This window comes from Nicotiana sylvestris, chromosome 8 (assembly GCF_000393655.2).
Source record: "Nicotiana sylvestris chromosome 8, ASM39365v2, whole genome shotgun sequence".
Lineage (NCBI taxonomy): Eukaryota > Viridiplantae > Streptophyta > Magnoliopsida > Solanales > Solanaceae > Nicotiana > Nicotiana sylvestris.
In genome coordinates, this window is record NC_091064.1 from 104,868,987 (window position 1) to 104,895,627 (window position 26,641).

The following is a 26,641-nucleotide window of genomic DNA, read 5'->3' on the forward strand; positions in this document are numbered from 1 at the left end:
ATTATTTTTTCTAATACCTCCTACCAAACGACCCCTTAGTGTAAACATTAGTACATCTTGTTCGCCGAAAATATCATTATTTTAGTTTCTAGCTTTGGTAGTGAAATTATGCATAGTTTCACTTGTACAACACTAGTCATGAACGACCAAGGAAAACAAAAGAAAAAACAAATAATAATGCTCCTACTAAACAAGTTCCATTAAGCAACCCCTGTAAGAAAATGATCCTTATACAACCGATCGCATTGGTCTAGGAATTGGATTTCTTATAAACCAATATATGCAGCGCCTTCGACATAGAACTGAAAAGCTGCAGATATAACATATTCAATTCCTTCATGAAACTAGAGATATAATATAGTCAAACATGCTATCAAGAAACAATAAAGCTTCTGCAAAGCAGACTTCGAACTGAATCCACATTCAACTGATAAAGCCAGTATCAATTTAACCTGAGAAATGCTTATTGCTTTACAACATCATATAAGGGTACAATACCTCTCCAAATGGTACAGTTTGCCTCCAGGAAAAAGCAAAAAGAATAGTTTCAATAAGATAAGAGGAAAAGGAAGATCAACATAAAACACAACTGTGATACGTCTTGAAGCACATGGCAAACCTATGGTCGTGACTGCGCCAAAAACATGTCAGCCTTTTTACTCCGGAAACCTCAAAGTCAAAAGCTCAAGTGGCTTCAACTATTCCTTACCAGTCGAAACCATTTTCACATAAACTTTTCCATGTGCAACTGCTACGCAAAATACCAGGCTCATACGACAATTAGCTCCTCGCAAATTGTATTTTCAATTGTAAATTTTTCCAACAAATAAATTTGTAGCTTTCCAGCACCACAGATCTAGTTCAATCAACAAAGACTCTACAACAAGGCCTAAATAGACTTCCAACACATACACATGTCCATGTACTTTACCCAAGCAAATCCTTGAATAAGTTGGGATTCTGACTCGTTGGTGTCACACCCATTTGCCTCACAAGTGCATCTTTTTCCAAAGCATCTTTCAGATTCGGGCCCTTACTTAATTGTGTTGAATTTGTAACTGTACTTCCTGTTCCATGGCCATTTCTGTCGGGTGCATGTGAAAATTCAGCGGTTGAAAGGAGATTTTCCGTTCCCATCATATTTTGCCCACGGAAGGAAGTCTCCCCATAAAGAGACATAAAATCAGGCGCTTTAGTAGCACTATCTCCGCTAGAACCTGGAGCTGGACTACCTTCGTTTAAGTCAAGCAAGCCTTCCAATTGCTTAAACGGATCCACAGAAGTTGCACTACTAATACTAGTTGGTTCGCCCAAGTCAAGCAAGTCTGGAGGTGGTTGGGGACTTGCTTTTGCAGCACCTCCATCAGAAGGTCCAGTCTTTTCTGCATGAGACTTGTCTGCAGTATGGCTGTTTGGCCTTGATGCCTTGTGCCCAGCACCAGCAGGTCTTTTTTCAGATTTTGATGCGCCCCCAAAGAGGGAAGCAGCAAGTTTTTGCTTTTCCGGATTAATATCCTCTTGTTGCCTTCTTGATTCATAAGATACATCACGTGTTTTTGAGCTTAAGCTGCTTGGTACATCACGCTGTGTCGCTCCATTCTGAGTCTTGTAGGTATCAAAGTCTGAAGTAGATGGTGAGGAAGAAGAATAAGTTTGCTTACCCCACTTTCTTTGAACACCATCAAGTCGTAGCTTGATTTCAGATGAGCCTGTACCAGATGCGGACAACTTTGGTGCAACAGCTTCATGAAACTCTGTGTGATAAGTTGGTTCTGGTACAGGAACAAGTTCGGTTGAGAATACTGGTGGGACTGGAGAAGGTCTTGATGGCACAGAGGGTTTAGGAAGCTCGTAGGCTTCAAATCTAAGAGAATGTCCTGAGGATCCATGCTGTTCTTCATGTCTAAAACTACTGATAGTTAAAGCTCCTGATTGTGCATTCTCAGGAATATAGGGTTGAGCCCCCTTATTCAGTGACTCTTGAACATAACCATTGAGAAAAGATAGTTCTCTATCAACCTGCAGAAAATTTTCATATTAGTTGCACTCGGTTTAAACAAAAAACAAAGATAGAAAAAGAAAAATTTGAGTCCTGTGACAGAGAGTAGACTGAATCATATCTTTCCAGTAACAAAAATAGGTCAAAACATCAAATCTACAAGGACATTCACCTTAACCTTTTTCACTATCATCACCCGAGAAAATAAGTTGGTAATATGAAACCCGCAACACGAAATATCACCACCCTAACATTTTCATTCTCATCCCCAGAAAAGCAGCTAAGGGATAGGTATGAAGCACCAAGATGAAGGCGGCAATTTCAAACAATATGTCTCACACAGGATAGCAAGAGAGGACGGAGCCATCTCCACAAATTTTCCAAAAAAATAAGCATGCCGACTTTTTCCAAAACTTCCCGATACATTAGTGATATAAGGTCTAGTATGAACAGATAGAACCGTGGTTTTTCAAAACAGTCAAAATAAGCTTCTTTTCTTTTCTTTTGGATTTTTTTTTTTTGGGGGGGGGGGGGGGGGACGACGGGGACAACTCGGTGATACTAACAACACCCTTAAACAAGATGCATGCACGTACTGTAATACTCATCAAATGGACACGCGGTAAAAACATGAATATCTAACAACCCAGACAATATGGCTAAGCCTGCTCATAACTTGAGAAATAGCTTTGGTTAAGAAACATGAAATAGATTCTGGCAAAGTCCTTACCTCAATGTCTTCACAACTAGCGTCCATTGGCATAATATTTTCAACAGCACGAGCATCTAAGCCAACAACTGCTTGAAGTTCATATGCTCGTTGCTGTAAATCTGTAGAGTGTGATGCTAACAACTCTTCAATGAATGATTCACACTGCAATAAGCAGATACTTCAGCAGTCTGAAATTCTTATTAAGGTTTGAAAGAAAATCTAGCATTGTATTTTTTTTCCCTTCCCCTGTTTTTGGAAGATGACATACATGATGATAAATCTCACTAAGTACTGCCACTACTAGAAGCCATAAAACAGAAGGCCAAGTTGCTCAACAATACAAAACGGATCTGGGCAAATTAAGATGGAGTTGGGGCTACATTATGCATATTTCATCAAGATGATTTCTATAAAGCCATCAGCCATGTTATGCAATTTTCTAAATCAACTGTCTAATTAAAAAAAAGCAAACTACTGTTAGGTTAGTAGGACGCCTCACTTATTTAACATTGAACTCCTACTCTTTAGGTGGTGGATGGCTCCAATTTCATTTTTATTTTTATTTTTTTGGATGAAGTAAGGTGTTATATTACCAAAAGCATCAAGAAGATGCATAGATACAAGTTGAGATGCATAAATAAAAGAAAGCTAGCCCCTTTACAGTGTGTCAATCTAAGATGAGGGAACAAACAAAATCCAAAAATTGGTCAGTACTAATTACAGTAGCTATCTTAGACCAGCAAAAAAGATTTAGTAGGCATCTAGCTTTGAGAGAGTGATTTGGAGTAGAGATTCCATAAAAACATCTACTGTTCCTCTCGTTCCAATTTCATTTGTTCTCACTGTAAACCAAATAGGACTCTCACTTTCTGGTGAATGGTCTTCCCTATCTGGAGTCATTTTTACTGACATCTGTTTAACAATTTTCACCAATCTGACTCACAGTTTAGACCCACAGCATTTTACTTCCGGAAAAGGGTCAAATATATCCTTGTACTATCGAAAATAGTTTAAATATACCCTTCGTTATACTATTTGGTTATTTCGGACCCTACCGTTATACTATAAAACAAATATACCCTCAGTTTGGACGGAATGCCACGTGGCTGCACATGATTAAATCGACCCATTTTCCTTTTCTTAACCCGATTCACTTAAAACCCCACAATCCGACCCAAAGTCCACCCTCACTGCTTCTCTCTCTCTCTCCTCTTTTCCTCCTCTTTTCTCCCTCGCCTCACTGTTATGACCGTGGCAGGAATCTCCATCAGCGAATTCGCCGGAACCATGGAGAACCTTCAGATTACTCACTTCGCACCTTCTCTTCCCCTTTCTCTATACCTACACACACATTTATACACAGATCTAGAGAAATACATATAAGAAGTCGAAATCTGAAAGTTTTGGGACCAGATTTTACTGGATATGACCGGAAATACATTTTCCCGACGAGTCATTGCTCTCTTTTTTCATATTTTCTGTTTATTTATCAAATCCTTAAGGGAGACAGAAATAAATAGTTGAAACTCCGACCTCAGAGTATGGTCGGAATCTTGCCGAAGAATTTTTCGGCGACTTTTGTATGCCATGTTCTCTCTCTGACCGCCGCTCCGGTGTCTAACGCCGTCATAGCAGCATCTCAGATAGCTTTAATTGCAATAACAACGGCATATTCGATTCAACCTGCTCAGGGTGGTAACAAATTGAAGAAGTAAACTGAGAGACCTCTGACTTATGAGAAGACTTCAAAAGTTGTTTTGACAAGAAAGTTTTCCAACATATGCTTGCAGATTTGTATCATGAAATTTTACAACAAAAATTTTTATGGCCAATTTTTTTTTCCTCAAATGAGATCGGATTTTCCATAAATTCATCATTTTTGCCCTCCCTATTTGTGGATTGTTATTTCGACCAGCTGAATCATTTGTTTCTGTGGGAGTATGATATGGAATTTTGACTTGATGGCAACTAAAATAGTTGTGCAGAAGGTTGGGATGGTGTGTTGTTCGACTACGTGTTTTTGTGATGTTGGCAATGGTTTGATCTACACGGGAGGCACTTTTGGTCGGATAGTGGGTTTTTTTAAGTGAATCGGGTTAAGAAAAGTAAAATGGGTTCATTTAATCATGTGCAGCCACGTGGCATTCCGTTCAAAATGAGGGTATATTTGTTTCATAGTATAACGGTAGGGTCAGAAAACCAAATAGTATAACGGAGGGTATATTTAAACTATTTTCGATAGTACAAGGATACATTTAACCCTTTTCTGTTTTACTTCCTTTTCTATGTGACAACAATTACTCTCTTCATTTCATACTGGATGTATTGGTCATTAATTTTACACGGCCCAAGAAAGGAATCGATACAGTTCATTGGAAAATGGAGTTTACCTACTTTTGGCGTCACTCAAATTTGCGGCTCAACTGATTATAGTAAACCATCAGTCATTCCACTATCCAGCCAGAGTTATAAATTCAAAATTGATAGACCGCCACAGAATAAATAACCTAAAGAAGGCAATATAATTAAGGTAATTACACTTTCTTTTTCCAAACTATGAACTAAGAAGTGAGGTCAGCTGAACTGGAAAGAGTAGCTTGATCACATATCTTACACAACATGAAATAATATTGCAGCTATGGAAAAAGATTTCTGTATGCTTCACAGATGATTTGTGTCAATTGGACACTATTTGTAGACTATACTGCACCTAATAATGAAAAATGCATTCCATTTGGATAAGTGATGTTTTGAGAATATGCTAGAGGCATATTGAAACTTGTCCTCTTAATAATGAAAAACGTATTCCATTTGGATTAATGAAGTTTTGATAATAATGCTAGAGGTGTATTGAAGCTTGTAGTCGGCTATAAATGGTTAATGAAGTTTGGTTCCCAAAAGGTTCAACATTGTGTTGATCCAGAAGAAATCTCTCTAGGCTAAAAGAATTTACCTCCCTGTACTTTCTGGAGCTTGCATATGACCTCTCTATCAAATCAAAATAAGCTAATAGCTACTTTAAGGTACCAAAATCCTTGAGCTATGCTAGTCTTAATACATGTATAACTCCTATCTAACCGGCAATCAAACGGCCTAGAAGAGTCTTGGCTTACTTCAATATAATGGGGAGGCAGCCTGCTTTTCCCCTTTTTTCATATTATGGAAGCAATTTCATTTTTAACAAGCAATCAATCAATATGCCTCAATCCCGAACTAGTTGGGATTGGTTGTATGAATCCTCCATATCCATTCCACTCTAGTCGAGCTCATTCCATTTCAATATTAAAATGGTCTTTTGTGGAACAGACCTATTAAAGCAATAAGATTCTTTTATTCCTTGCGAGAAATACAAAGATAAAAGGTTCATTCTCATTTTTTTGCCCTCATGAGAACTCATTTAAATAATATACAAGTGTTAAGCTCTTCATCAGCAATCGGATGTTATACCAGTGGTTTTACCAAAAAGAAATAAAACTAAAGCGTTTGCCTTGCGACTCTAAGAATTTACATTTCATGGTTATCTAAGTTCCCCACCACCCATTAAATTAAATCAAATAAGATGGTTCTTCTGCATCTGCAAAATGGGTATGGTTTTTTCTCCCTTTCTAAGAACTTTTTATTTTTTGACAGTAGACATGAGAGTTTTCCATCTGTATAAGGTACGGTAAGGTCTGCATACACACTACCCTTCCCAGACACTATACACACTATACACTAGGTTTGTTGTTGTTGTTACAGTAGACGTGAGAGTTTATTCAACATGGAGCCAAGAGGTGCAGATCACATCACTTACCAAAAGATACAATCAGGGAGTCAGCAAAATAAACGAAAACCTTTCAGCCTAACTGTTGGGATAAACACTAGTACGTCTCAATCAATCTTGTCCAAAGGGAAAAAAATACTGACTGAAGGCTCGAAAGTTAATTCCTTACCTCAGGCAACATGTCCACTTTCCTCCCAGCTGCTATTTCAAATGAATATACTTTCATAAGTGCCGATACTGCATAAGCCTATAAAAGAAGAAACGAAAATCCATAAAGAGTTCAACTTTTAAGAGTGTATATTTTAGTGTGGGTGCAGTATACTGAAATTAGGATAATGGAAACACCATGAAGAAATACCCAATGCGTAAGTACAAGAGTGCCTGTACAACATGCAACCTCAAAGGTACCCATGGTATTAGCACCAGAGAGAAGGCTTTAGACTTTTAAGACTAATACTAGTACATAAAGATCAACAAGCAACATGTCAAATAGTTTGACTATACCAAATAGGTATCCCTAAAACAGGAAGAACATGATGCATCCAATGCTACTAGCCAAGAATAATTTCACTTATTAACCAATAATGTAAGTTTTCGATGAAGTAACCAATAATGTAAGTTGCAGTAAGTCTTTCAAAACTCTACCCTTCTTGGCATCTATCTCCAGTATTAGGGAAAATTTAAGAATTTCCAAGTTCCATAAAAGTAAAGATGTAACTTCTTAGCACCAGTTACACATGCTTTGTCTGCTACAAGTCTTCTCTTCGCAATAGTCCCAAGGTCTTTGGTCTAATTGTAAGAGCGCAAAGTGTAATGTGCGGGTTTGGCGCACGTTACAAGTTCGAACCCTGCCGAAGAAAAAAGTCTGGTATTTAAGTGGAGAAGAGTATAGGGCGGGTCCATTACCTCGGGATTTCTCGGTTATAAAAAGAGGTCTTTTCTTCACAGTAGAACCAGTATATAGCTCAAAAAAATTCTTGTTTGCTTACCCTCCATACCAACAAAATAACGTAATCTCTTGCAACCATAGAAATGAGTAGTTGCCCCTATTTCTGCTTCAAAGAAATTCAGCATGTTGTCAAAACAAGGAAAAACAGAGAAGAAGGTTTGATCCACCTTCAGAGGAACATACTTGTAAAATTTCCTTTTGTTTGTCTCGAGAAGTGACTAAGGAAAAGAGTACTGGACAAAAAAAAAGAAAGCCATCAAACCCCTTACAGTATTCAGTATATGCAATAGATCACCTAAAATTTTAGCCTGCTGTTATTGAACCAACTTCCCAGCATTATCAAGTGTTTACAAGGCTCTTTTGAAAAGTCAACTAGCCACTATACTAAGTTCCAAAAATTGATTTATATGGTAATTACCGTAATGAGATAAAAAATCAACTTGTCATCAAAATGAATATGATACAAAAGGTATAAGACAGCAGGAGATATCAAATACATAATTCAAGGACCTCATGTCCTGGACAATCATATCACGACATAGAACAGACTTGGGGGCTATCCTCCGACATTGCTCAGATCACATACTCTCAACTACGGTTGTCGAGTTAAACGAGAACAAAGGGCAAAGAGGGTAAAACGATTCTGAAAGCCAGAAAATTGAGGAAGCTTATCAAAATAGAACAAATGCCATTAGGTGATTTTCCATCACTCTGTTTACTAGCTTTTAAGATCAAATTGTATCGTAATACAGAAACAGCTCATACTAGAAGATCGCAGCTGATATAGAGCAGCAATTGGATCTCGCATACCTTGACCATGTCATCAGTTGAATGAGCCTCAGCAATATCACATATTTTCCCTGTGATATAGGAGGCAGAATACTTCCCATCAGCAGTTCCATACTCCCCCAAGACCCAGCAAATAACCTGTAACTCACAAGGTTATGAGTTAAGCACCAGAAGAGGTGAACTGAGAACATTACATGTATGTGTGACATTTGAGCATGGCAACATTTTATTACTGTAAATAGGTGGGGGACCGGTTTGAAAACCTGGAGAAATGCAGAGGGAAGTTTTGGCTCTCCCATGATGCGCAAATATGACTCCACCTGCAACCAATCATAAGTGTAATCTGTTAGAGGCACAAAAACAGAATATACAAAAACAATATCTTCTGTGCAATTATATACAACATGAGCAAGATAAAGGGAAAAAGGGGTGTAAAGACGTAGATAATGCGGGGCCCTTTAATAAAGTGCAGACTGCTAACACTTTTTTTATTGGTAACTGCAGAATAATAACACTTAACATAAGATTATCCAGAATCTGCAACAAGAGTATTTCAAATTCTCAGCTTGGCATGACAGAAACAAGGAATCATCACAAAAATTTAAGTTACTTACGAATTAACACTAACAGAACATTTATTAGCTTACTCTCCAGCCATCAGAACAGAGAATAAAAGTTTAACACGTATTCAATAATTCCTTCTAATACATGTATGCAACTGATACAATAAGACCCCCAGGGGAGTTCCTTTAAAACGATCCAGATGTTAATTTACCTCAGGCCCTCAACTACCAAAACCATCTTTCAGTAAGAAATAAACTATAGCTTAGAATACTACTTAAATGAAAATAAGACGACAGACCACCAATTTCTAGCATAATAGTTATCTAAACATTTCTTTTTTTCTTTTTTCTTTTTTCTTTTTTCTTTTTTGTTGATAAGTTAATAGCTAATCTAAACATATCTTTTTATCAAGCTTGTTACTTCGTTTTGACCAGATTCTATCCAAGTTATGCTAGCTCTTAGCCTTTTAAAATTTTCCATCTGAGAGAAACCAAACTATATTCAAAAGATTAAACAGGCTCAGGGCAGTAATGTGTTTTCTATATAAAGTACAGCAATTATTATTGCATGGGAAAAATCATATATACAAGTATTCCAAAATGAAGGCTCAAGATTGTATCGTTTATCACCAATGATGAATATCCATTAAAGCTGAAAAAGAAATTCAGCACCAATCAAAGCAAAAAGTTAAAAACACATACAGCTGATGATCTCAGCTGGGTATCTGCAGTATCATCATCTTCTCCAAATCCCTCGGCAATCAGCCGCATCAAGTTGTGGGCCACCTTTAAATTTACTAGATCTCCTGCGTGCTCAAACACTTTATTCATGGTCTGTAAGCACGTCAAAAAACATGGTAGTTGGTACTAGAATAGAGCAAACGCTATGACAAATTAATTTGCTATGCTAAATTGACCTGGATAAACCATTGATTGCTCGGTGCAAACTGCTCGGCCAGTTCGACACATCTGGACGCTATCTCAGTTTTGTAATGGTTATCATTTATGCTCATCATGTAATCAATCATACGGTCGACAATAACTTCTACATTCGATGGCTTTGTCATTTTATACAGCAGCTCAAAAGTCTTCCGTTTCAGTGTGTCATCTGGGTCCTGTATACAATGGTTGGTGTCATAAAGGGAACAGCCTAGAAAGCATCTCCATCTTCTAAACCATATTGATTAATAGCTATCTCTGTAAGAAAGGGAGGAAACTGTTCCTTTTTGGAAAATGAATAAATGGAGCAAGTTTCCATTTTTCAAACAGCATATAGATGAATAAAGATACACCATAAAACAAACTCCATAGCTAATTAGCCATATTGTAAAGAAAAAACCTGAACTATGGCAGGACAAAAGATATTTAGAAGTTAGGCAAAAGAAAAGCCCATAACCCACGGGTTACATGTCTCAAAATATGGCCTTTAAAGATATGTAATATACCCGTGATCAATAAGTTGAATAATTATCTTATTTGAAATCCAAAGTTCCCGCCGGTGTCACTTAGCTCCCGTTTGGCCATAGATTTTGGCTTCATTTTTTCAAAAAAAAAAATTGAAAACATTGTTTGTTTATGAAATATGATCATGTTTAGGAAAAAAAAATTCAAGTTCCCAAAGACTGGTTTATGGCAATTTTTGGGCGAAAATTTTTCCTCCACTCACAAAACTTTAACTTTTCTTCAAATAAAACGCATGTCCAAATACAACTTCAACAACAACAAACCCAGTATGTTCCCAGCAAGTGGGGGCTGGGAAGGGTAGTCTGTGCTAGATCCAGTTTTAATGATGCAAATAATATACATGTGCAGGAAATCAATTACAAGAAGTCAAGAAAATACCACAAGAATGCTGGAGTCAATCATGATGAATAAGGGAAGAAATCAATTAGCAAAGATTACTATACAATCAGCAAATCTGGACAACTAAGGAAAGGACTCGCAAATCTGGACGGAATCCAATCAGCAAATCAATCAGCAAAGAGCAACGTTAGAGAGAATTAAGCAAGCCTTAAGTTAAGGCACAAATCAAGGGCAGCATCCCGGAAGATCGAAAGTTACGAGAAGATTGGTACGCGACTAAGTTTGGAAAGACAAACAATCAAGGAGCAAGTCTTCACTCGTATCTCTGCTGAAGGAAGGAAATCAAGGAGAAGCAATGGCTTACTATCTTATTCTTGGAAAGAATCAATTTCTTTCCAAGGATCAAATCTCTTGGGTTGTAAAGCCTCTACCATCCATCAAAGTATTTATATCCCGCCTTAAACCCTAGTCTGATATACTTTGATCGAACCAAAATCACTCTCTTTATTCTACTACAAACAAACATTGTAGTTCACTGTGTAACAAGTCGGGGAAAGAAAGAGAGCATAACACTGGTGAGGTATTGTATCAAAAACGAGTGCTAGAGAAACTGTGTGCAAATTCACTATAACTGTACTCGGAGAAACACATTTACTAAAAGAGAACTCCCATGCAGCCCAAGGGGACTAAACTAGGATTCACATTGAATCCGAACCAGTATAAAATCCTGGTGTTTTTAATTCCTGCATTTACTTTCTTTTACTATATCTGTTGAATTATCATATCTAGTCGACTACTCAATAAATTAGTCCACTAATAAGCGATTAAGTTTAAATATTTACAATTCAACCCCCCCCCCCTTGTACTTTCAATTGGTATCAGAGCAAGGGTTACATTTTACTTTTGCTTAACAGCTTGTGAGAAAAGATCATGGCAAATCAGGTTATCATAGGAGCTCTTTTTCAGGAAGGAACTTCACAAGTTAGACCACCATACTTCAATGGACAATATTTTTCTCACTGGAAAGTACGAATGAAAATCTTTGCTAAAGCTTACGATGTCAAAGTCTGGAGAGTCATCAAAAAGGGAAACTATCCCCTACCAGCTAGCACTCCATCACTTGCTGACCCTGAAGATATAGATTCATACTCAAAGGAGCAACTAGAAGTAGTACAAGTGAACAACAAGACGAGAAATTTGCTTCATAACGCTATAAGTGGTGAAGAATACGAGAAAATATCAAGTTGTGACACAGCCAAAGAGATGTGGGACAAACTTGAGGTCACCTATGAAGGAACCAGCAAAATAAAGGAAATACATATCAACATGCTGGTTCATGATTACGAACTTTTCTCAATGAAAGAAGGAGAATCCATTGAAGAGATGTTTGCCAGGTTTAACAAAATAATTAGCGATTTAAAGGCATTTGGCAAGCCCTACACCAATGGTGATCAAGTCAGAAAAATTCTCAGAAGTCTGCCAACCACTTGGCAGACCAAAGTAGTCACACTGGAATTTCAAGACCTAAACAAATTGTCCTATGATGAACTACGAGGAGAACTAATTGCCTTTGAAAGGACGCATCTCAAAAAGACAAATCAAGAGGAGAAAAAGAAAATAGTTGCATTCAAAACCTCTACTGAAATGGCTGAAAATGAAATTGATGATCCTAAAGCTCTGCAAGAAGAGATTGCTATGATGTCTAGAAATATGGATGGGCTAATGAGAAGATACAGGAACACAAAGAAAGGAAGATTTCCACCAAGACGATCCAGGCAATACAACGAACAGGATAAGAATGATGGAAAATGCTACGAATGTGGAAAATTTGGGCATATTCAAGCTGAATGCCTAGAACTAAAGAGGAAGATCTCTAGAGGCTTCAACAAGAACAAATCCTTCGGAAGCTGGAGCGATGAGGATGACTCTGACCATGAAGAAATAGCAAATCTCTGCTTCATGACAATTCTGGAAAATGAAATGAACAAAACTTCAGGATGCTGGACAGATGAAGATGTTTCAGATGACGAGAATGAAAACTGTTTCATGGCACGAGGTGAAACTAGTGAGGTAAGATCTTATGACTGTGAAAGATGTAATGAATTGCAGGATATCCTTAATTCAACCTTGAAAGAGTCTCAAAAAATGATGAATGAACTTAAGAGACTCACTAGGGAGGTTAAAGACTGGAAACTCAAACATGAAGTATGTGAAATCGAAAAGGAAGTACTTCAAGAAGAGTTTGAGGATTTGCAAATGCAGCTCAACAGCATGCGCAAATCCACCCGTCACAGTTCGGTTAGGTCAAACAAGACAACTTACAAGTCAACTGGAAAAGAACCTGCTAGAACCAAGTTTACTAGTTCCAATACCTATGAAAGACCTATAAGCAGGTCTGATGTTAAGTGTCATCACTGTAATAAAAGTGGGCATAAATATTCATTTTGTCATTTTCGTAAATCAAATGTGTCAGGATGGGTTTGGAAACCAAAGAGTTCTGAACCTAGTAACACTAACCCTCCAGGACCCAGGCAAGCTTGGGTACCTAAAAGAAAGTAATTATCTTGTCTTGCAGGAACACCACAGAGTAAGCCGCAAAGGAAAATAGTATCTAGACAGTGCGTGTTCCAGTCATATGACAGGTGACAAAAACCTGTTCAAAGAAGTTACAAAAATCGATGGAGGAAGTGTTAAATTTGGGGATGATTCAAAGGGCAAAATAGTTGGTACTGGAACAATTCCCTTTAATAACAATTGTGACATTACTGAAGTTTATCTCGTCGATGGCCTCAACTACAACCTCTTGAGCATAAGTCAACTCTACGACTCAGGATATGAGGTAAAGTTTAAGAAAACTGGATGTGCTATTGAAGATGAATCAGGTAAAATAATTCTTCCTGGAAAAAGGTATGGAAATGTTTATATACTTGATGGTTTTGAAAAGATAGATGGTCATATTTGCTTATCCTCTATGTCTGATAATCCATGGCTATGGCATAAGAGACTTGGTCATGTTAGCATGCATTTGATAGAAAACTGTCCAAACATGAATTAGTTGTTGGTTTGCCCAAATTGAATTTTTCTAGAACTCATATTTGTGATGCATGTCAAATGGGTAAGCAGACCAAAAATTCTTTCAAAAATAAAGATATAGTGTCTACTTCAAAACCTTTGCAATTACTTCATATGGATTTATTCGGGCCTACTAGAACTGCTAGCATGGGAGGAAAGAGGTAGCCTTTGTTATTGTTGATAATTATTCACGTTTCACTTGGGTAATCTTCTTGTCTCATAAAGATGAAGCATTAAGAAATTTTAAAGTTTTCTGCAAAAGGGTTAAAAGAGAAAGGGGACATTTGATTTCAACAATTCAGAGTGACCATGGAGGAAAATTTGAAAGCAGAGCATTTGAAGATTTTTTTAATGATCAGGGAAACACTCATAATTTCTCTGCACCACGCTCACCACAACAAAATGGGGTTGTGGAGAGAAAGAACAGAACCCTCCAAGATATGGCAAGAACCATGCTACTAGAACACTCATTGTCAAACCACTTCTGGGCAGAAGGTGTAAGTACAGCATGTCACATCCTCAACCACTGTCTCATAAGGCCAATACTGAAGAACCCATATGAACTTTGGAAAGGTAAACGTCCAAATATCAGTTACTTCCATCCCTTCGGGAGCAAATGTTTCATTCACAATAACGGTAAGGATAATCTTGGAAAGTTTGATCCAAGAAATGACGAAGGTATTTTTCTAGGTTATTCATTAAATAGCAGATCTTTTAGAGTCTATAATAAACGTACTTTATGTGTAGAAGAATCTGTACATGTTATATTCGATGAAAATAATCCCTTGGTCGAGAAAGGAATTACTGCAGGTGACGAAGATCAAACTCAAAAAACTCAGGATAAAGGCGAATCACAAGAGTCGATTAATACACCAGCTGCGACTGAGTCAACTGGTGAAAATAGCAGCAATATGCCAGATCCACAAATCGAGTCGACTACAAATGCAGTTCGTCCAAATGAATGGAGAAGCGAGCCTGAATATCCTCAGAAATTCATTATAGGAGATCCTAACAAAGGAATGAAAACCAGGGCAACTCTCAAAAAGAAAGCAAACATCGCTTTGATCTCTCAAATTGAGCCAAAAAAGATAGAGGAAGCACTGAAAGATTCAAGCTGGGTGCAAGCCATGCAAGAGGAGTTAGATCAGTTCAGCAAGAATCAAGTGTGGAAACTAATACCCAAACCTGATAATGTGTCTGTAATCGGAACAAAATAGGTGCTTAGGAACAAATTGAACGAAGATGGAAAGGTCATAAGAAATAAAGCCAGACTAGTTGCTAAGGGCTACTCACAACAGGAAGGAGTCGACTATGATGAAATTTTCGCCCTAGTAGCTCGTTTGGAATCTATACGAATTCTTCTAGCATACGCATCTTTTAAATGTTTCAGGCTATTCCAAATGGATGTTAAAAGCGCTTTTTTAAATCGATTCATCGATGAAGAAGTATTTGTGAAACAACCTCCAGGCTTTGAAGATTCAAAATTCTAAAGCACTGTATGGGTTGAAACAAGCTCCACGTGCCTGGTATGATAGGCTAAGTACCTTTCTTGTTGATCATGGCTTTACAAGACGTAAAATTGATACTACCCTGTTTATTAAACGATCATCAGAAGGTAACCTCATTATTCAAATTTATGTTGATGACATTATATTTGGTAGTGCTAACCCTCTTATGTGCAAGGAACTTTCAAATCTTATGCAAAGCGAATTTGAAATGAGTATGATGCGTGAGCTTACATTCTTCCATGGGCTACAAATTCAACAATCTGAAGAAGGAACCTTCATATGTCAGACCAAATACACAAAAGAGCTGATTCAAAAATTTGGTATGAGCAATGCAAAATCAATTGGCACTCCAATGAGCCCCTCTACGAATCTAGACAAAGATGAATAGGGCACTCCTGTTGATGAAACCAAATATCGTGGAATGATTGGATCACTAATGTATCTGACAGCAAGTCGACCAGACATCATGTTCAGTGTATGTAAATGTGCCAAGTTTCAGCCAGCTCCCAAGGAGTCACATTTGACCGCTGTAAAGAGAATCATTTGATATCTCATTGGAACTGTATCTCATGGATTATGGTATTCTCGCTCTAACTCTTTTAAATTAGAAGGTTTCTCAGATGCTGGCCTTGCAGGTGATAAAGAGGATAGAAAAAGCACAAGCGGTACATGTCAATTACTAGGAAAGGCATTAATATCCTGGAATAGTAAAAAGCAAGCATCAGTCGCATTGTCCACTACGGAAGCCGAATACATTGCTATTGGACAATGTTGCGCACAACTACTATGGATATCTCATCAATTGGGTGACTATGAACTTTCGTTTAAGCCTATACAAATTTTTTGTGACAATTCTAGTGCTATTTGTCTTTTGAAAAATCCTGTGCATCATTCTAGAGCAAAGCATATAGATATTAAGCATCATTTCATTAGAGATCATGTTCTTAAGGGAGACATAGAAATATCTTTTGTTGGAACTTCTGCTCAACTAGCTGACATTTGTACTAAGCCTTTATTAGAAGAGAGATTTTGTACTTTAAGAAATTTACTTGGTATTATTTGCACTTCTAATAACTCTTAGGACCTATGTGCTTAGTTAATTTTATTGTCCTTTTCCCATGCTTTAATTATGCCTCCGTTTTTCCCTCTCTTTTCACTTCTTTCACATCAGTTTGCAATTCGAAGATGGAAAGCCAATCATCACGTCTTCTCAACTGACAACTTTTTCTTTCCTACAACCGTCAAAACCCTCTTCTTAAGACAGAAAACCCCTTCAATCACTCTCATCTCCATCTCTTCTCCAAAAGTTTCAATCAAAGCTCCTTCTATACAATAGCGAAACACTCCAAAAATCCCTTTGCTTCCACCAGAAAGAGCACCTGTTCCAAAGCAAAACCCCCTTCTGCGCCCCCTGAACAAGTAGACGTAGGGTCTGATCACTCTGAAGGCTTCACCTCATCTCAGGGAGATTTTTCTGAACACTCACAACTTCTAGGAGAAAAGGCTTTAGGCAAGCGACCCATAGAAGAACCCCCTATTTCGTCCACTCCAAAGAAATCAAAGGTTGATTTCTCTGCCTCTCTTGAATCTGACCTAAATTTCTAGGATTCCCCAAATAGGGATCTTTTTATTGCTCTAAAAGACAAGCCCATTGCTCATGGAAGGGTTGTCGATCTTGATGACATGGAAGCCCTTAATTGTAAGGTCAAAGAACTTTTCGTTTATCAAGGGTGGGCAGAGTTCTTCTCTATTCCTCCGCCTAAGGTATATGAACCCCTGGTCAAAATGTTTTATGCAAATCTTCGTTCTAGTAAACCTGATAGGTTGGAATCTCTAGTGCTAGGTAAGCGCATTGTTCTTGATTGTGCCCTGTTTGACGCACTTTTTCAGTGTCGTTGTTCTGGTTTTCCTACTTTGTTTAAAAACATCTAGCCTGATGACTTCGAAATTACTTTTGACCAAGCCAAACAGTGTATTGTTGAGTGTCCCTCTGAATCCCTTCCAAACCAACTAGGTCCCAGTGATGTCAGTTTCGAAACTTGGGTTCTGGCCCACATTGTGGCAACCACTTTACTTCCCTGTACTGGCTCCTTTTCAACCTTCTCTCAAAGAGACATATTCTTTGTCTATTGCCTTGTAACCAAACTCAAAATCAAGCTTTCCTCCTGGGTTATCAATTCATGATCGAGAGTGTTGAAGATCCCACTAGTCTACCCTGTGGCACGGCAATCACTCATATTCTGGAAGCCCATCAAATTTCCCTGTCCAACTATTTTCATCACTGTCTCCAAGTCCTACAATTCTAGAGCCTTTGCTAGTATGGGCTATGTGAATATCAAGGGCTCCTGGGTTAAGAAGAGCGAGAGTGAAGCAAAGCAGGCCCCTGTAGAACCCAAACCTTCACCCTCTGTTCCTCCACTTAATCTTGACAGTTCTGAGCTTAGTGAAAAGCTTTGTGCTATTAACTCTCAACTCTCTGAAATCAGGAACCTTCTCACAGCTACTTAGTCTACTGTTGGTGACATTCATGTTATTTCCAAAGAAACAGGGTCTGACGTGTCCAAAATTAGAGTTGTTGTTCTCAGAGTGAGGGAGAATGCTGTCAAAGCTTTCAGGGAGATTCATGACAGGTTGGATGGTGTGAGCGTCTCTGCGAATGCAAGCTTCGAACAGTTAAAGGAGGCCATCTGCAACACCCTTACCTATTTCCTGCGCCGCTAGTGTGGTTGTTTTAAGACAATTTGTTTTCTGTTGGTTTTGGGCTGTGTTTTCAGCTTTTGGATGACTTTTATTTTTTTGTTGTGCTGCTTCTGTGCCCAGCCGTTGGATATTCACTTTACCTCCTTAGTTTTAATGATATCTCTTTAGTTCTCGTTTTATTCCCTCTTTGCTGATGACAAAAGGGAGAGAATCTATATTGTCCAGGTAGCATATGTATTTTTACAGGTACAGCGGAGAAGTCGACTTGGCCACAGTCTAGTCGACTACATCCATTGAGGGGAGTATCATGGATCAGTCAAGTCAACTACATACATTGAGGGGGAGTAAAACACAGGGAAGTCGACTGGTATTTACTTCTTTTTATTACTATATTATTTTTCCATCATCAAAAAAGGGGAGATTGCTAGATCCAGTTTTAATGATGCAAATAATATACATGTGCATGAATCAATTACAAGAAGTCAAGAAGATACCACAAGAATGCTGGAGTCAATCATGATGAATAAGGGAAGAAATCAATTAGCAAAGATTATTATACAATCAGCAAATCTGGACAACTAAGGAAAGGACTCGCAAATCTGGACGGAATCCAATCAGCAAAGAGCAACGTTGGAGAGAATCAAGCAAGCCTTAAGTTAAGGCACAAATCAAGGGCAACATCCCGGAAGATCGAAAGTTATGAGAAGATTGGTACGCGACTAAGTTTGGAAAGACAAACAATCAAGGAGCAAGTCTTCACTCGTATCTCTGCTGAAGGAAGGAAATCAAGGAGAAGCAACTGCTTACTATCTTATTCTTGGAAAGAATCAATTTCTTTCCAAGGATCAAATCTCTTGGGTTGTAAAGCCTCTACCATCCATCAAAGTATTTATATCCCGCCTTAAACCCTAGTCTGATATACTTTGATCGAACCAAAATCACTCTCTTTATTCTACTGCAAACAAACATTGTAGTTCACTAAGATCTGTTGTGTAACAAGTCAGGGAAAGAAAGAGAGCATAACACTGGTGAGGCAATGTATCAAAAACGAGTGCTAGAGAAACTGCGTGCAAATTCACTACAATTGTACTCGGAGAAACACATTTACTAAAAGAGAACTCCCTTGCAACCCAAGGGGACTGGACTAGGATTCACATTGAATCCGAACCAGTATAAAATCCTGGTGTCTTTAATTCCTGCATTTACTTTCTGCAATTTACTTTCTTTTACTATATCTGTTGAATTATCATATCTAGTCGACTACTCAATTAATTAGTCAACTAATAAGCGATTAAGTTTAAATATTTACAATTCACCCCCCCTTGTACTTTCAGTCTGTACGCAGACCTTACCCCTACCTAATGCAGGTAGAGAGGCAGTTTCCAATAGACCCTCGGCCCAAACACAACTTCAACTTTCAAAAATTATATTTCAACACAACTTCAAAAACTCTTTTTTCAAGTTTCAATCAAATCTATGTCCAAACGCTAGCTTAGAGTTTCTTTATTCTAGCCTTGCAAGAAGAACCAAAAAAAAACTTAAAGTTAAATTAAAGGTGCCAAGGCTTGCTCAAGAAAATGGTTAATTTCACCCAAAAAATTCTAATGAAATGTGGCTAGAGAGTGGTTACGGGTGTTAACCAAATAGTCCAAATTTTAGACCTTCAGAAGAAAATTTGGTTTCAACTGCATAAGAAAGGAAAGAAGCAAAGTCAACAAAGTTATATGTCTTCGGCTTTTGATTCAACTTGGGAAGTAAGACAATACTAGTACTCAATATAATTGGGCACTCCATAAAAATGATCAAAAGTTTTCCAGGTTTTTCATCAATGAAGGTAATAAGAAGCATTTGGGGGTGGGGGGTGGGGGGCAAGAGGCTCCATTCTATTTGGAGGCATTCACCTACCTGGTTCATTGACTCTTCTGGTGGCATCAACTTGATCTTCTTTGAATTAACCAATATGTCCAAAAAGGAAGAGAAGAAGGGAAAGAGGCTAATTTTTTATTGTTAAAAAACAAAATCAGTCTCTTTTCTTTTCATTTTTTCTTCTTGGAAATAGTGCTAATACCAACCCATTGTTGATTGAGAACAACCGAAATGCTTACAACTTTTATTATGTTTGATATGGCATGGTTCAGAAGACTAGGGTCACACATTTCAATCAAATTATGTTGGAGTTCTCCTGATCTTGCAATGCACAATAAATTCGATGCAATAACCAGCTACAGTTTGGAAAAAACGAGCAAAACACAAATAAAGGTGCTGCATTGCTGAAATAAAATAGCTGAATATTCTAGCTATGTATTGCAGCCATAAACAGAAAGGAAAGCCAACATTGTGATGGCTCCATAAATTGAAATATCATTTGTTTAGAAGAAACCTGAGAAGTAACATTTCCAACCTCTAAACAATCAATCACTGCTAGTTGGTGCTGCTCAGCAATTTCTGCACTTATCTTTATCAATCTACCAAGCGCATCAATCCCCAAGTACTTTAGATTATGGCTATCATTCTGTGCACCAGATAATATTGAAAGAAATTAGCTTCTAACATAGAAAAAGTAAGAGGCACGGCAACAAAAAGATACACGCAGGAGGATAAAGAAGACAAACCTTCAAAAATTTGGCAACTGCTTCTGCCGCAGATTCTAATACTTTGGGGTTAGGATGTATTGAGGAAACACAACATATGCACTCATATAGAATAGCATTTCCTATATTACTGGTTGAATCGCTTTTTCTCATAATGTCACCAACAATAGTATACATTTGTTCACTGGCTTTTTTGTCGCTGCTTCCCAGTAATGCCAGAATTTTCAACAATTTGATCTGCACGTAAAGAACAGCAACTGAGCTTACAAGTAGAGATCCATTTCTTGTCGAAAAGTAGAACAAATAGACAACAGAACAGTTTGAAAATCTCTAAAAGCAGAAAAGTAAGAGGATTAATGGAAAAAGACCTATCAAATCAATAGTTACATTCACCATCAGATTGCTTGCACTACTTTATTCAATAAGCTACTGGTTTCTTCTATACAAGTTCTACACTGTGTTAAGCCAAAATAATTGACCCTAAAGCTAATGTAAAGCCAGCAAATTGACATGGTTTACTTGTTGATAGGCAGAAGTAGTTAGTTCTTCATCACCTTTATATGGAATCATTTTCTATTTGCAAAAAATTAGATACTCTGCAAGGCTAGAAAATCTTAACTGCGGAAACTCGTTTTTGCTAGAGACATTCAAAAAAATCAAGTTACCCATACATCTGGTCAATCTAGCAATCATCTACGCCTCAAGTGCAAAATTTGTTGGGGTGAGCTATATTTTTTTATATAAGTTTGGGGTCAGCTATATTCTTAGATTTGGTAATCTTAGAAAGTTGATATTAGCCAATTTTCTATTCCCAAATATCAACTTTAAACAGTATTTCAGCAACATACCAAGAATAATCAGAAAACAGCTTTGACATTTTGAGATTTTATCTCATTGAATAGTATAACTATTTTCAGAACATAGTAGAAGCTTGTAGAAAGGTGGATTAGTTAAAAAGCAATACCAACGGCAAAGCCAAGAAAGACAATCACGGATAATAATGTCAAAAAGATTAAGATTGACAAGGGAAAAATTAGACCACAGATTGATCTTAAGTGACTCATCAAAATTGAAATACAAAAATAACATTGTATGTATAGTTGTATGCATCTGCATAGACATATAAAGGCTTTTAGCATTTAAATGGCAGAGATAAATATAATGGTTCCACATAAAACTATACCCAGTGATTAAAAAAGCGCTCGCTTCCTCGCTTTAAGCGAGAAGCGAGGCGTGAATGGCAGCGCTTCAGGTAATAGAAGCGACTCTGGTACGAAAAAGCGACAGTTTCTCTGTAAAAAGCGAGAAGCGGTGAAGCGAGAAGAAGCGTTAGAAGCGTCCGCTTCTATGTTTAAAATTAACCCAAGCCCTATTTTATTAAAAAACGAGGTTTCTAAACCATAAACACTGTCTGGACTTCTTCAACAACAACGAGACTAGGGTTTTTCTTCAAAAACAGTAGCGATTTCTTCTTCTCTTCTTCATCAACTTCTGATTTCTGAAATAATCTCAAAGCATATCTAGGGTTGTTCTTCTTCTTCTTCAACAGTACAGATATGTTCTGCTTCTGCACTTTTGATTTTCAGTCTTCTTCTTCTTTTTCTTTCTAAACGTCTAAAAAGTGCCGAAATGCTGGCGAATTTTTTTCAGAGAATTTCTGCCCAATTTTTCCAGTTTCTGCCCAAAATTTATGCCCAATCGATGCTACTCTTTAGTTTTTTAATTGAAGTATTAAACATTTACTTACAATTATATGTGTTGTCTATGCAGTATTTATTTATTTTTTTAAAAATTAAATTCCGCTTCATTATAAAAAGTGAGCGCTTCGCTTCTCGCTTCTCGTGAAATGGGGGTTGTCGCTTTTCCTCGCTTCACGCTCTTCACAACACTAACTATACCTCGAATGCAATTGAATAATCGACTTCTTGAAACTATTAATTCTTCTAGGTTAACTACCTTCCTCTTCTATGGATCTACTAATTTTATCTCAATGACATCATTAAAGAAGCAATCTATATTTTGCATAGAAAGTATATTTTTTGGATGGAAGGATTCAAACCTCAGCCAAATCAGAGGTCCAGCCCTCAGAAGTGAGATGGTAGCATGGACTTGAATGGCCACTCCAGAATTTAGAGAACATTTGAATCAAGACAAGGCACATAAAAATACAATCTTTCCAGCCTTTAGCCTTTTACAAAGAAAATTTAAGTGCATCTCATGCAAGAGAGCAACTAGAACTTTGATTAAAATACCTGAATGAATGGAGCAGGCATCTGATGATAATCATAACTCTTGGGCAACCTCCGTTCCGCTACTTGTTTTAGAATGCTTACAAAGCTGACAACCAAATCCTTATAAGAATTAACATCTGCAGCAATAAGATCATAAAGAGGACAAAGTGTAGCACCCATTACGCCAGGATCATTGTCACATAGCCTCTGCAAATCAAAATAATCATTCCAAATAAAATAGAATCAGTTAAAACCATAGGAGATCGTTTTCTCTAATGCAGATGGAAATATCATCGACATCCCTTTGAATGTGCACAAGCTTTAGTTCATTATCTACCATGACATCACTTATATCTTACATTCTTCTCATAATTTTACCCATCACCTCAATCATTTCCTTTTTGTATAACACCATACTAAGGTCACTAACATCCTCTGGACCTTCACAAAATCATTAGAAATAAAAGTTCAATAAAAATCAACAAATCCTATTTTTCTCCACTGTACAGTTAGCAGAAAGTGTTAGAAAAGCAAATTTCTTCCTATCTGCCTAAGCGTTGATGGGCGGAGTTACGCGGTACTTATGTTGGTGGGAAGTAGTAGGTACCCGGTGGCATAGTCGAGATGTGCACAAACTGGCCCGGACACCACCATTCTCAAAAACAGAAAGTGGGGTCTGGGGAGGCTAAGATGCACGCAGCCTTACCCCTACCCTGGAAACAGGTTGTTTCCGATAGACCCTCGGCTGTAGAACGGATGAATATTTTGGACATAAATTTTCATTAGGCCATGCCCTATTACATCCTCCAAATCTTGAAAACAAACACGAGTAATTTTCATAATTTTTTTTCCCGTAGGATTAATTTAGAAGCAAGGAAATGAGACCATACTAAATTAATAACTGCAAGGGCATCTTTATTCTTTAAGTACTCTTACCCATATATTGCTAATACATGTATTCTTATAGGACATTCTATCCCACATTAAATAATACAACATTAATTTCTGCATAACTTATGTTGGAATGCATCTAATTACCTCAATAATACATTTACCCCACATCCTTGCCACAAAAAGGATGCAACACAGGCACAACATGACAATGTAGTCTCGACAACCAATTCAACTATTACTAATAAACACAAAACATATGCAAAAGAATGCACCTTTCTGAAATTGGAGACAAGATGGCAAATGGACGATGGCGATTTCTGAAAAAACCGATGAAGTGCCATAACAGCCTTTTTCCTAACAGCTTCTTTAGAATGCCCTAACAACTCCACCACCTGTGGCAACACTGCTGGAATAGTCTCCTCATTAATCAACTTACAAACGGCATTCAACGCGGCACAAACCACCAAATAATTATCCGATTTCAAGTCCTTCTGAATAGTATTCACAATCAAGATAATCAAGTCATGATCCTCATTCAAAAAAAGCGTCACAGCTAAATAACCAGTACGTTTAAGATGCAAATTATCATCATGAGTCATTTTCACAGCATGTATGTACCCAAACGATGCATCGTGGCCTAACATCTCGACGTACACTAATCGTATTATGTACTCTTTCATCTTCCTTTTAGGTATATCAGGCTCGATGATTCGTTTTTTAAGGGTTTCGATCTCGTTAATCACGATTCGATCTTCTTCAGCTTTGGATCGGGCTTCGCCGATGGATTTGATTAGGTCGAGAAACTCTTTGGACTGTCCAAATCCGCCTTGGGAGCCCATTGCGAGCTCCCTACCAATTGTCTTCAACTGCTCCAGCTTGGATCGAGGATGCAATTCTGGTGGCTTGGATTTGAATCAGGCAGTGTCGTTTTGGGGGTTTAGGGTTTGAATTTTGGTGGATCTATCTATGGGGAGAGTAGTAGAAAGGGAATAGAGAGTGAGTTACAGGTGAAAAGGAGATTGATTTTATGGGAGTGTATATGCAGAAGAGAAAAAGGACAGTGTTCTTGGGACCGGGGCAGTGGAACTGTGGAAGAAGACGATGAGAATGCTAAGGGAGGAAAAAAAGAGATGCTACCATATGGTTGATGGAATAGCTAGCAGGTGTTACGCATGTGTTCTTTCACTGCCATAGGTAATTTCACTAATTTGGATTTATGCTAATTGGATATATTTGTAGTTGCTTAGCTGGTATGTGCATTATTGTAATTTGATGATCACTCAACTTTTAATTTATTACATACAATTCACTAAATTATTTTTCGTAATCAAGAAGTCGTTCAACTTTGACTAATTATCATCAAAAGACACTATGACTTTATATATTTGCATTTAATAATGGTTTAAATATCATTCAGATTTCAGACTTTAAGTATTTTAATTTTTAAAGTCTGAATTCTATCATTCAGATCTTAATTATTAAGTGCATTTATTATTTTTATTTCACAACTACTTAAGTTGAATATGTCGAAATGATTAAAATCTATAAGAAAGGATAAATTTTATAAAGATATGTATTCAAATTCAAACATCTTAATCTTAATGCACGTCTTAATATGCAGATGTGCACTCAGATTCGGACGTCTTAATCTTTAAAAAAATAAATGGCGTCGTAACTATCACCAAACAACTATGAGCCCATTTGGCTTAGCTGATATAAAGTAACTGATAAGCATTAAATTTCATCATTAAAATTCAAATAAAATAATAAAGGAAAGTGAAATTTTGTGTAACATGGTCGGGTTTTTGTTTATTTTTTTAAATTCTATGATCATTTGGTGAAGCATCTCACGAGCTTTCTACTTAAAGTTATTCCTCTCTAGCCATGCTTATTTCCTTTCATTTTCGTCATTTGAACATGTTTCTTATACGAATCCAATACAAAAACAAGTATATGGAATAACAAAGAAATAAAAGATAGAAGATAGCCACAATATTTGATAAAGAACTAGCAACAATTAGAGATTAAGAATTTTAAGTACCCTAGAACAATCAAATAAAGCACCTAAACTATTAGGCTCCTCGAGAGATTGATTCTCTTGCATAACCGAAGGCAAGTCACAAAGCAATCAAGAGATTCACCATGAAATTCATTCGCTAATATTAGTATAATCACTAGAAATTGAAATTACAATAATCAAATATAAATAATGAAATGTAAATGCTTAAAAGAAAATACATGATAAGAGAGATTTCATAAGCTAGTTAACCCTTTCCCAAAGGGAGGCAAGAGTACTTATACTAAGGCTAAAAAATAGTAAGTATTATCAAAAATATCCCTAAGATAGGCCCTTAAAAAATACTTAGGCCTAAAATAGCAGAAAGTGGCAGCTTCACTTAGGAGTTTGGCTCCATGTTTGTCCCAGTTACTTTTTTGCCTTTCATTATGTCCAACTGCACGAACTCATTCAGCTGCACGGTTAAAGTGCACGAACTTGGGTTGCCTTCTCCAACTTTTTCTTCTTTGGTTCCAATATATCTATCATGATTGTCCTTCCACTCAAGCATGGTGTAATATGTTGTGGGCTTATCCAAATGATCCATTGAAGCTTCCTACTTCATCATAAGTAATCCACAAACTTGTAGCTCCTTCGTTTGGCTACGAGTAAAAGGCCTTGAAGGTGAAGGTACGAGCTCAAATATATCATCTTCCCCTATTAAAAAAATGCATCCTCAAGTTGTATCAACATTACCTACAATACAAGGAGACTAACAGTTAAAATATCATGCGCAAGTAGATCACAAGGGAGATCTATCTTGTAAGCATTGTCACTTATTCGCTCAAGGACTTTATAGGGGCCTTCTCCCCTAGTTAGAAGCTTGTTCTTCCTCTTTTGAGGAAATTTTATCTTTCTCAAATGAATCCAAACCCAATCTTTGGGTTCAAATACCATTTTTTTCTCTTCTCTTTTTGGCTTTTGTAGCTGTCGTCTTGCTTATTTTCTCAAGTTGCAATCTATCCTTCTAATTGATCTTCTTCATGGCTTTGGTTCTCTTCTTGGAATCTA

General features: G+C 37.3%; 1 protein-coding gene across 1 annotated transcript; it reads right to left on the reverse strand.

Annotated features, from left to right (window-relative positions):
• Window positions 1–405: 405 nt before the first annotated feature.
• On the reverse strand, window positions 406–24,766 carry LOC104229978 (AP-4 complex subunit epsilon). Its single transcript, XM_009782709.2, has 11 exons — window positions 23,847–24,766; window positions 22,702–22,887; window positions 20,471–20,686; window positions 20,260–20,370; window positions 9,693–9,890; window positions 9,478–9,609; window positions 8,476–8,532; window positions 8,234–8,350; window positions 6,644–6,721; window positions 2,730–2,873; window positions 406–2,019 (listed from the first exon to the last, which is right to left on the reverse strand). The coding sequence occupies exons 1-11, from the start codon at window positions 24,411–24,413 to the stop codon at window positions 928–930; spliced, it is 2,898 nt and encodes a 965-aa protein (XP_009781011.1). The 5' UTR covers window positions 24,414–24,766; the 3' UTR covers window positions 406–927.
• Between the last annotated feature and the right edge of the window lie 1,875 nt (window positions 24,767–26,641).

What these genes read in the sequence shown, in the direction of transcription:
- LOC104229978 (XM_009782709.2), bottom strand. Translation starts at nt 24,413, where the DNA reads ATGGGCTCCCAAGGCGGATTTGGACAGTCCAAAGAGTTTCTCGACCTA. An exon ending in TTCCCTCTGCATTTCTCCAG is followed by an intron (nt 8,351 to 8,475) that starts GTTTTCAAACCG and finishes TGTGAGTTACAG; the next exon opens with GTTATTTGCTGGGTCTTGGG. An exon ending in CTAGTTGTGAAGACATTGAG is followed by an intron (nt 2,020 to 2,729) that starts GTAAGGACTTTG and finishes AATTTTCTGCAG; the next exon opens with GTTGATAGAGAACTATCTTT.